Source organism: Trachurus japonicus, chromosome 12 (genome assembly GCF_045865225.1).
Source record: "Trachurus japonicus isolate A0001 chromosome 12, Traja_1.0".
NCBI lineage: Eukaryota > Metazoa > Chordata > Actinopteri > Carangiformes > Carangidae > Trachurus > Trachurus japonicus.
Genome location: NC_140918.1, coordinates 11,819,983 through 11,831,972, shown reverse-complemented (window position 1 = coordinate 11,831,972; position 11,990 = coordinate 11,819,983). Strand labels below are relative to the sequence as shown.

General features: G+C 41.4%; 1 protein-coding gene across 1 annotated transcript; it reads left to right on the top strand.

Annotated features, from left to right (window-relative positions):
• The first annotated feature begins 98 nt into the window (after window positions 1-98).
• On the top strand, window positions 99-11,592 carry klhl8 (kelch-like family member 8). The gene is made up of 12 exons (XM_085793164.1): window positions 99-198; window positions 3,505-3,724; window positions 3,872-3,933; window positions 4,699-4,864; window positions 4,956-5,276; window positions 5,479-5,665; window positions 5,916-6,059; window positions 6,342-6,453; window positions 7,166-7,334; window positions 7,933-8,092; window positions 8,704-8,905; window positions 9,769-11,592. Exons 2-12 carry the CDS (start codon window positions 3,527-3,529, stop codon window positions 9,890-9,892), a joined length of 1,845 nt encoding a protein of 614 aa, XP_085649290.1. The 5' UTR covers window positions 99-198; window positions 3,505-3,526; the 3' UTR covers window positions 9,893-11,592.
• Window positions 11,593-11,990: the final 398 nt, after the last annotated feature.

The following is an 11,990-nucleotide window of genomic DNA, read 5'->3' as shown; positions in this document are numbered from 1 at the left end:
AAATTAATATAAAAACAAAATAATTTTGTTTCTCAAGTCCATGTGCTTCTTCACAAGTATTCAAGCCAGTTTGGCCTTAGCCTGCAGAGAGGCTGTGCCACTACATTACCCATGATGCACCTGGAATCACAACAAACGTGCTAATGCCAAACATTCCACTCAATGAAGCCGGCATCTTAATTCTCGCTGCGACATGAGGTATCAAAATTAAACGTATTTTACTTGACACTGTGGTTTTTTTCGATGCTGTGTAGTCAGTTCTTTTATTGTATGTTGTGTTTTTTTCGTTTAATTTGTGTCTACACCGAGTCAGTTGTCTACACGTTAACGTTAGCTGGATGGACGGATGCTAGTCTGACTGCTAGCTGACTAGCTAGCACGCCGAAACATTCATCTACTTCCCTGAGATTTCACATGTTTATTGTGACCATAATGTTTGTTTTACTACATGTGGTGCCTTAGAGGCGAAAGGAGCATTGTTAACACTGAATATGATATCGTTAACTACAACTCAGCCACTCAAAACGCTTGATAACCCAGCTCGTCTTGTTTCCTCAAACTGTTGACGTGTGGTTGCATGTTTGGTATTTATTATTTCTGCCTTTGTCGGTTGTTTTATGCCTGTTAGTCTGTGCTGCTGCTGCTCCTGTTGTTATAAGTGTCACGGTGTTTTAGAGTAGACTAGACATGTCATAATTTTAGATGTCATCTGAAGGTGCTAGCTGTTGTTTGCTGTGTGTTTGCATTTGTTGTTCAGGTGGTATCTACTGTATAGTATTTGCATCCCTCACATCTTCTCCACGTATTCCACTCTCAAGCTATTAAACCTTCTGTGGATACTAAATGTAGCATACTGCACATGTTTGGCAAGTCCAAGAAGAAGTAGCCTGCCCTGCACACTTTCTTACATGTACTATCACATATTTGGTTTATGATGAGGTGATGTGGGCTAGTTTCATAAGTTAAGGCTCAAAATGTTTTCTGCAGCAGTGAAAGTAGCTCAGAATGCATGACCACGCTACTTTTAGATAGGAAACATCAAAGCAGGTCTCCAGACTGCCCCTAAATAGAATTTGAGACGGTGCAAGTAACATTTTCATCTACTTGCACATTGTGCAGCCAGTAAATTGGCTGTTTTATTTGTAACACTGGCAAAACATGGAAGGGCCACTGTGTGTACGGGAATGTGAACATTTGCTTTGCATGTCGATTTACAGTGTGTACCCCTAAATATTCTGCTTGCGCTCCTAAACTTTTAAGTTAGGGCCCACTGTGCTCCTAGTAAAAAAGTTAGTGTGGAGCCCTTTATCATAGAAAGGTGCAAAACAAACCATTGAGATGCATGGCAGACTAAAACTCATATAGTTTACGAAAGATCAGAAAGATTCAAATGCATTATTATTCAAAATGCAAAGTAACTGTAAAAGCTGACTGCACAACAAATATATCCTCCTTGACATTTATCACCGTCTTTCACAAGCTGCCTCTCCCTCTGTGGTGTGGGAAAAACAGTAAATCCAATCAGTCTTTGCAGTGCAGGAGCCACACTCATTAATTGGGCAATCACTCTACTGTCCAAAGGACAAAGCATGGGAGGAAGGAAGCACAGTGTTTGGCAGTCATTTGCTGTAGTTGCTGTGTGTCCCCTTCGGATAAGTGGTTGAAATAATATGACATGACAACAGTGGGTTCATTCTCTGTACCTTTGTGCCTATAATGTGGCGTGCTGGTCGTCCAGCGAGAGTCTCCTTTTGTGTGTGGCTGACAGTGACACACAGATGCATAGAAAAATGTTGCATGTTGCATTGAAAAGAGGTCGCTGTTACTGTTTTTCTACTTGTACTCGATGGGGTTGAGCAGTTGTGCGATACATCTCTGTTGTTAAATTATTGACCGTCGCTTTTCACTGTACTCCTCATAAATAATATATCATACTCTGAGGATGTTATCGTCCTAAGGCCATAAAAGTCCTCGATGAAGGTGAATGTGACTGAAATCCTGTATGTGTTAAGATAGCAAACAGTCTGTGAAAGATGAAGCCTATCGACGCGGCTGCAGAGCAGAGCAGCAGCAGTGGGAAAGAGCCTTTGATCCCCAGTGCTTATGATGAGACTTGATGTTTTCTGCTCTTCTAGCTGAGAGGACTGGTGATGAGGGGGCGATACACTGAGTCTATTCAGCTTCAGAGGCAAAGCTTAAAAGAGAGACAGTGCAGCATCTGTAAGGTGTGGGTGGAGCTGTGGCCTCTGGCTGTCTGCTCGCTCTCAGTTCATCCGCTCTCTACTAGACACTTATCGTCTGTGGCGCTCGTTCATCAGACTCAGCAATAGGTAGGAATTTTTATGGGATTGATTGCAGTGTTTTCTGACCAGCGTGGTTTGCTAGCTTGGAGGAATCTGCTTCTGTCCTATTTAGTTTAGTTTTTTTTATGTTAAGCTCCAGTCTTTGCTTACTGTGAGTAAAGGAGAAGTGACACTGAATGGGGGGAGGGATACTGACCAAACTTGCTCAGCTTGCCGGCAAATACCCCCCCTCTACCACCACTTTCCCTTTTGTTTCCTCCATTTAAACCTATAGGGTGCTATTTACACTGAGCAGTGGTTTCTGTTTCAGGCTGCGAGTTATTTTTGTACGATGCATGCATAGGCAGTGAAACTACAGCCTGCTTATTATTGCAAGGGAAGGGTGATAACTGCTTCGTGTTGTCAAGGACCTCTCCATATAACTATACTGGGTCAAAGAGCGCTGCTACTACGGTGTGCTCTGTTATTGATTAATCTGTTGATTATTATATTTGTATAATAGAAACATCTGGTTCTGTTTGTTTCTGATCTGTTGTGCTCTGTTTGTTTGTTTTTCTTTTTTAATTCTCCTTTCCTTTCCTCTAAGACAACACGTTATACCCATTCTTGAACATATGTATTTAAATGTTTAGTGTCTTATAAGCCCATGTGGGCTGGGCACAAAAGAAAATGTGCATGAGACTTAAATAAAACAATCTATCTATGTAAAGACTGTAAAATAGTGAGAGATGCCAATCACAAGCTGCTAGATTCAAGGACATCCTCTAATTACTTGTTTCTCGTTTTAACCAACAGTGAAACCTGACAATATAAAATTTACAATGATATAAAACTGAGAACAGAAAAAAAATCTTGATTTTGTCATTGATTGATGTCAAAATATTGGTTCACAGTTCTCATGGCTGCATTGATGAGAACAGATTAAATGTGATGACACATTGAAGCCTCTAAATACTTATGGTCATGTATTGTTTTTCACATTTACTGTTTTTCACATTGGTTTAATCCCATTAAATGAAGGTTACACTAAGACAAATCATTGTCTTGTTAGTTGTGATAAAACTGAAAAACGTTTGACTCAGCTGGATCAACGTGAGTCCATCTGTTTTACACTTTTGTCCATGCTGCTTAACTCTGCTCCTCTACGCCACTGTGTTTAAAAGGGGATCAAATTTCTGAATGCTCTCGTCTCTCTTTTAAGGAGTTGTTTCCTGTAGCCAGCTATGGCACCAGGGGATGTGGTGCCAGACCATGTCAAGCAAGTGAAGTCCAAGGAGAAGCGGCCTGGAACCAGAGCACCGAAAGCAGAGTGCGAGCCCGATGGATCCTTCATCTTCGAGGCACACGAGGCTTGGAAGGACTTCCATAACTCCCTCAGGCACTTCTACGAAGTGGGGGAGCTCTGTGATGTCACACTGAAGGTAGGTCACTGGCTGGATGAAGCTTGACTTCATAAAGAATATCTTAGTGATGTGATCTTCTAAATGGCCTCAGAAATCACAGCACTGTGGCAAATGTTCAGTCTAGAAATAAATAAATGCTTAATTTATGTTGATGTCTATTCACAGGTTGGCAGCAGGTTGATACCATGCCACAAGCTTGTGCTGGCTTGTGTTATCCCTTACTTCAGGTATGTTGGTTTTTACCTTTTTAACTAGACCTATATAAGGGCTATTTTTAGTTAAGCACTGACCTTTAATGTTTGTTTGGATGTCTTTCGAGCATCAAAAAGTACTGCTGGGGAAGTACATCAGCTACATAAAGGAGAGAGAGAAAGTGTGTTTTTCTGTCCCTATGCACACAAACCTTTTAAAATCACAATGGAGTGGAAATGCCACTGTAAAGTCATTCTACACTTTTTTTTTGTCTTCTTAACTATGTAAACTTTTTTTTTTAAGCATGTGTTTATTACTTTTTGTTTGCAAGTTACAGCAAATCAAACAAGACATCCTTACATGCAAGAAACAGAGCAAACTTTTTTCTCCCTTTTCTCTCTCCCTTCCCCTCTTCCCCCCGCTAAATAAGTAAAACGTTAAAACTATGAAGATGAAAATAAAGCAAAAAGAAAGAAAAAATAAACAAATAAAAATAAAGTTATTCTACACTTTTAGTAACACAAATGCTAGATTAGACGACACATAACAGTAAAAGTTAAGGAGAAAGTGCAACGCCATTTTGCTTTGACGTAATTCCAACCGACTCGTGCTGCTTGGATCCTGCCCGTCGCAGTCCCGAGGTCAAGGGCCGTTCTATTGCACTTTTCTGATATGAAGGTTGGATCTTTCCGAGTTCCGAGTGCAAATCGAACGCAGCATATACAGTAACTTGTCTTTATACCTGATGTTACATTCCAGGTGTGTTTGTCTGGTCTCAATGTGGATCTTTCTTCCCTCAGGGCCATGTTCCTGTCAGAGATGTCGGAGGCCAAGCAGGAACTGATAGAGATCAAGGACTTTGACGGTGATGCCATCCAGGACCTGGTTCACTTTGCCTACTCATCTAAGCTCACATTAACTGTGGACAATGTGCAGCCACTGCTTTATGCTGCCTGCATCCTTCAGGTAGAGACACACGTGCAGTTTTTCCCCTATTTTCCCCCCACTTTCACACAACTTTAGTTTGTTATAAACTGAGAAAATGTCTGTCTGTCAGGTGGAGTTGGTGGCGCGAGCCTGCTGCGAGTACATGAAGGCCCACTTTCACCCCACCAACTGCCTGGCGGTTCGCACGTTTGCCGAGAGCCACAATCGCGTGGACCTGATGGACATGGCCGACCGCTACGCCTGCGAGCACTTCACTGAGGTGGTGGAGTGCGAGGACTTCACCTGCGTGTCCCCGCAGCACCTGCGCACATTATTGTCCTCCAGTGAGCTCAACATCCACTCAGAGACGCAGGTGTACAATGCAGCGGTGAAATGGCTGAAGGCAAACCCGCAGCACCACGAGACCTGGCTGGACCAGATCATGTCTCAGGTTAGAGGATGATAGGATGATTCTGATCCGTGATCCATGTCTGGAAGCATCTTTATGTGTTTTTCTTCTGTTTTACTCATTAACAGAAGATTTAGCCACATAACTGTGTAAAATGAGCCTTATATTAACAGTACATTGACAGCTTTATATAATCAGTTTTACGACAGCAGTACACTGTAGAGTTTGTCGGTCTCCTCCTCAGGTGCGTCTGCCTCTGCTCCCTGTGGAGTTTCTGACTGGAACCGTGGCCCAAGACGAGATGATCAAAGGTAACCTGAGTTGTCGTGACCTGATGGATGAAGCCAGAAACTACCACCTCCACCTCAGCAACAAGCTGGTGCCTGACTTTGAGTATTCAGTCCGTACCATTCCCCGGAAACACACTGCAGGTAGCACTTTCATGCTGATGTTCAGCTTTGAACTACTGATTTTATATTTTTAGCGATACTTAGCTTTTTTTTCCAATATTAAAAATACACCACTTCTCTCATGAAACCAGATGTCTTTCCAGGTGATGTCATGTAGGCAAATAAATGTTTTTTAAAATGTCATGTTAATTCTTGCGGATCTGCAGGCATGCTGTGTAGTTTCTGTTGTCTCACTGTGTCTGCTTTTTGCTCTCTCTCATCATTTCATCAGGGGTTTTGTTCTGTGTGGGCGGCCGGGGGGGTTCCGGCGACCCATTTCGCAGCATCGAGTGCTACTCCATCACTAAGAACAGCTGGTTTTTCGGCCCTGAAATGAACAGCCGACGGCGTCACGTGGGTGTAATATCTGTAGGAGGTAAGGAGGGTTATACAGTATGTAACACAACCGGAAGTAATACAGACAGAACTGACAGGTGAAGAACAGGGTTCAGAAAATGAGAAACACATGGCAATATGATGACAGATAAACCTAAAAATACATTTATATTTCATTTTTTAGCTCCTTTTAGATTAATAAAGATAAATTAGTATCAACTGAAAATATAACTTACTATTAATGAGGAAAGATGAATAAGTTTAGTCTTACATTATAAAGAACCATTGATCATATGTGAACTCTACTGTCCGTTTTCTTTAGGCAAGGTTTATGCCGTCGGCGGCCATGATGGTAACGAGCACTTAGGCAACATGGAGATGTTTGACCCCCTGACCAACAAATGGATGATGAAAGCCTCGATGAACACAAAGAGGTACACCATGCTACGATAATGCCGAATGTGAACGGGGCTTTTTGTCTTTTTGCTTTTCACACCCAACAGTTTTTGATTTTCAAAGAACAGACTCCAGACTGTATGGATCTGAGAGCGCCAGTCTTTGCAAACAATGGCACCCTCTATGAAGGAGCCAGCTTTTTTATCCAGCCTCCAGTCTCTCATTTTCAGCAGCACCGTGTCACGGATCTAACAATAACAGTGAATCCATAATAAACATGTGAGATGAAACTCTCGTTGTTGCAGTTTTACTCATTAGAGCCGGTGCCGTTTGACTGCGAGCTCCGCTGCTGCTGCTGAATATTTGAACACACAGAGTGCAGAGCAGCTGCGGAGCACGCCAGAGCCGGTCGGATTATCTGGCTGCCACATCCGCTAAGCTGGACAAAGTAATTTGTAATGTGGAATGTAATGATTATACTGAAAGCCTAGAAATGTATTCATCCTGGTCTTTACTCTTTGGCAGCTGTTGGTTTTAGAGTTTAAACTCTGCTGTGCTGGGCCTAAATATTGATTTCATTATTTCCTGTTGACTCAAAAGATTTTTCCTCCTTTTCCAGCTCAGAAAGGAAAACGCTCAGAGATAGATTAACACATAGAACTCCTCCTGTGTGCCATCTATCACACTGTCTGTTCACTAGATTGTTCTGTTTTGGGTGAATTTGAACAAGTATGTATGTGTATTTCTCAGGAGGGGTATAGCCCTGGCGGCTCTTGGTGGTCCCATCTATGCTATCGGAGGACTGGACGACAACTCGTGCTTCAACGACGTGGAGCGTTACGACATCGAGAGCGACGGCTGGAGCGCCGTGGCTCCGATGAACACGCCCAGAGGAGGAGTGGGATCTGTAGCATTGGGGGTAAGACTGAAGAGGAAAACCAATAGCTTTTTTAAAATGATTAGTTCTTTTTTATATTTATTTTCCAACATTTTCATCCATGACAGTTCATGGCAAACAAGACAACATCCACACACACAAAAATAGTAATAAAGAGAAAAACCCTCCCACACCGAGGGGTCATCCCTTATATTGGCTGCGTACATCTCTGTCAACTCAGAGCTTAACCCAAAAGAATGATGAGGCAGTTGGATCCTATAATTAAAAAGAAACTAAAAAAGGAAAACGGTCCATTGTCTCAAGGTATTTGCCCCACTTCAAAAGGTACATGTCCATTTTGTCCTGCATCCTGTGTGTCGTTCTACTTTGCCCAATTCGATCATCCATTCCTGGAAAGGGAGGCTCTCCAAACTTTTTTCCAGTTCCTGAGGATGATCTGCCTGCAAGTCATAATTGCAGTCTTTATCCAATGTTCCAGTGGTTGAGGAAAGGCAGACAAGACTATACAGTACCATCTCCTAATATGTATAGTTTAGGGCAACCAAAACCAATAGCTTTTAACTAATATAGCTACAATATCTACACTGCGTTTGACTACTTTATGTCATATTCCTGCCAGAGTTTTGTGTATGCAGTGGGAGGCAACGATGGCGTGGCTTCACTGTCCAGTGTGGAGCGCTTTAACCCTCACCTCAACAAATGGACAGAGGTCTGTGAGATGGGTCAGCGACGGGCTGGAAACGGAGTCAGCAAACTGAACGGCTGCCTCTATGTAGTGGGTGAGAGGAATAAACAAACACCAGTAATGTTCTTCTCCTCAGAATCTGACCATTCTTTGTGAATAGAAAAGTTTGTAAGAGCCACATACAGCAGGTGTAAGATGTGTTTCATCCAGGTTTGCTTTTATTGTGGAGACTGAAATGACACACTGACTTCCTCCTTGTTTTCATGCACCCGTGTCACATGCCTTTAGTGCACACCTTACAACTTAATACACTATTGTGTGAAAGGCAAAACGCCCATGTTTTGTGAAGCTGTTAAGTAACTGGTTTATAAACTTTAAGGAAGATTTTTTTATTGTAACCCTAACTCTCAAATCTGAAGAGTCATTCAAGGTTCATTAAAACTTGTGTTGTGGCATTTTGCCTCGTGAATGACTGGTTTAAAATGGATAAATGAAATCCTCTTCTCGTTCGCCTGCTCTCTTACCATAATCCTACTCAGAGAAACCTGAGCACGTTGTGTTTCTGGTTACATGGATTCTTATTATTTTATGTGAAATAACATTATGCCTTCCATTCTCCTTCAGCTACCTTTACCTTTCAGCTGACTGTAATTACTACTGGCCTGTTTTTTTTTAAATAATTGTGTCTTTTTCTGTTTTCTGAAGGTGGTTTCGATGACAACTCGCCCCTGAGCTCTGTGGAGCGGTTTGACCCACGAATGCACCGATGGGAGTACGTGTCGGAGCTGACCACACCGCGAGGTGGAGTCGGGGTTGCTACTGTAATGGGACGAGTGTTTGCAGTCGGGGGCCACAATGGGAACATCTACTTGAACACAGTGGAGGCTTTTGAGCCTCGAATGAACAGGTAAGGAGGAGAGGGAAAAAAAACATAAAATATACACAAAATATATCAAAAATATGATAAACACACTTCATACACATGGAATATTTTTGCAACAGTGCATCAGCCTATACACGAGCTAAATGACTCTTCACTGATCACAAGTCTAAGACATTCAATCTGAAGCACTTTACTGATGGTACTACCTTAAACCCCTCATAAAGAACATTTGTGGTCATTGATAACCTTTATTCCTTTTTGCTGATATTTTCAGTGTAATGTTGTGAAAAGCTCTCCTTTAATTTGATTCTTGTCCTGTTAACTTATAAACCAGCAAATAAATGACTAAACTCAAATACATTCCTTCACAATGCAAAGTTATCTGTCAATCAATACCTTACCAGACAATACCACAAGATTGTAAATGATTATGTTTGGTCATTTTTTCTGCTTCTGCTGTGTGAATCTGAAGTGACTGAGAGAGGAACTTCACCAGATGGCATCACATATGCCACGTTTAGAAACAGAAATAGAAAACCGAGAAATAATAGAAACCATGAAATATGCATATTATTCATTACACTGGATCGGAGTGAAAGATAATTACAAATATTTCATGTTACGTAAAAAAAAGAGTTGTGTGGGTTTATTGCAATAAAAGCATGGTTATGTTTTCTGAGCATTAAAACTGGAGCACACATTTTAAACTCATTCATCCAGGTGTAAATAGTTTTCTCTGACACTGGCATAGAGCTCAACCTTTTATATAGTTTTTAAATCTGCAGCTACAGATCTAGCTCAACACACTGCAGCATCATGTAGGGACTGTCACTGTGTCTTCTTCTCACACTCGTGCCGTGCTGTGTGTCTGTCTGTCTGCGGCGCAGGTGGGAGCTGGTGGGCTCGGTGTCTCACTGCCGCGCCGGAGCCGGAGTCGCCGTCTGTTCGTCTCACGTCAGCCAGATCAGGGACGTCGGCCAGGGCTCCAGCAACGTGGTCAACTGCATGTGACCGCCGCTCTGCTCTTTCTACCAGGTGACCGGCTGCCAGGTCGCCATCAGATCTGGTCACTGCACAAAAGCACACAACACGAAGCACACAGACAGTGACGGAGCGACTTGACTTCGCCCAGCAACATTGTTATTACTGTCGACACTCGTCCGATCGCCGGCCTCCGATTGGATCAGGCCGATGTTCGGTTTGCACTCAGTGACTGAGGAATATTAGGGAGATTTTACTGACTTGAAGTGCACATCTGACAAATCTGAAGTCTTCTCTGACACATTCAAGACGTTATTCTTGACTCATGCTGGTGTTATTTGCAATCAGTGATGTAGTATTTTGTACTGTATTTTCTTTTGTTGACTGCCTTGACATAGTTTTGACTTTTTTTTTTCTTTTTTTTTAAAGGGAAAATAGCAGCTGAGCCTTGTATCTAATATTAGCCTCTTAAGAATGAGAGGCGAGCTTGGATTCAGAACTACTAGGTTACTTAACTGCACATAATGAATGTGGGTTATGTAGTGGGGCCAGTATCAAAGTATTTCTAATGTCTCTTGTTTAAGATTTCTCTTTGGCTCTGCAGTAGTTTTCCTTATCTGGAGAAATATGACAAATTAGTAATAGAAAAAAACAAAACAATCATCCATACTGGATTTGACACCTTGTTTGCAGTGCAGCGTGTAAAATTGAGACACAAACATTTTCATCACTCAGTGTCAAGTAAGATGTCAGGGAGTCGAACTCTTCTCCAAGTTTCCTGTCATTTTCCCGGGGTAAGTGAAATCCTCCGTTAGAGTTACGTTTCAGAGCTCAGTTCCAGCTGAGAAGCACCTGTTATTATGTTTGAACAATCATTTTAAAGCTGACTAGAACAAATATAAATCGCTGGTTTAGGAAGCGGCACGTCTGAGGAATTAAACTGACGCAAGTGCCAAACACAAATGAGCGTCAGCCGCCGTTACCTCGACCTCCACAATCGAGAGAAAAAAGCTTCGACAACTATTAGAGGTTGGAGGAGCGATCAGAGCAATACGGTGTAAACTCCAGTTCTTTTCTCAGTTTACATTATTGTGTAGAGATCTGTTGACACCGACAGAGGCGGATTTTCAAGTGTAAGCTTTGTGTTTGACGATAGCTGGGCTGTCAGTAATCCTAGTCAGAGTTTTCAGATGTGTATGAGATTCAGCTGAGGTTTGTCTCTGCAGATGGTTCTGTTATATTTTAATATATGGACATTTTTGTATTATAAAATATGTGTATCTTTGGTATTCTCCTTTACTATACTATCTAATCCATTGCTGTGCACTATTTTCCTAGAATAGATATGAAGTCTGAGTATATTTTTGTCCTGAATGGAGAGTTTCATGTTATTTCCTGTTATGAGTTTTCAGATGTTTATTTAACACTGCCTATATCTGCCATATCCAAGACATATGTACAAATTCCTGGCAACCAGTTTTCAGAATGGGCCGATGACTTCAGAACGGAAATGTTATACAGTGTATGGTTTATACTAGAAGTATACATATTATTGCACAGTTTCTGTCCTACTTCATGAATGATATCCAACATTTTTACTCCAAAGCAGAAGTCTTTTGTAAACTTTACTGTACTTTGTGTCGTTCTTCCTCCTGACTGCTTCCATCTTGGGCTTTTTATTCACATGGTATTGGTATAAATTGATATAATAAAGTTATGTGTAAAGTTCATTGGTGGGATTCTTTTTTTTTTCTGTAATAATTTATGATTTTATACTCCCCGTATAACCAGTAACAAGGGAAAAAAAACCTTCGGCAATCAAGTTTGTATTAATGCCCCTTTGAAAAATTGAAAAATGAAATTAACTCCCATTTGCAAAAATCAAAATATACAAAACAGGCCCCTCTGAACCCATTATTTCTGAAAATTTGACATTTCATACACAAGTCAGAGCATTTTCATGATTCTATCGTGTCTATTGAGCAATATAATTATAGCGTAAATGAGAATTTGATTTCAAAATGATTATTGTTTTGTAACATACCATTAAACTGAGTTAAAAAGTAACATTTCGAGGCAGAGGCTTGGCAATATAAACTTATATGACGGTTGACATGTGGTTCTTGTA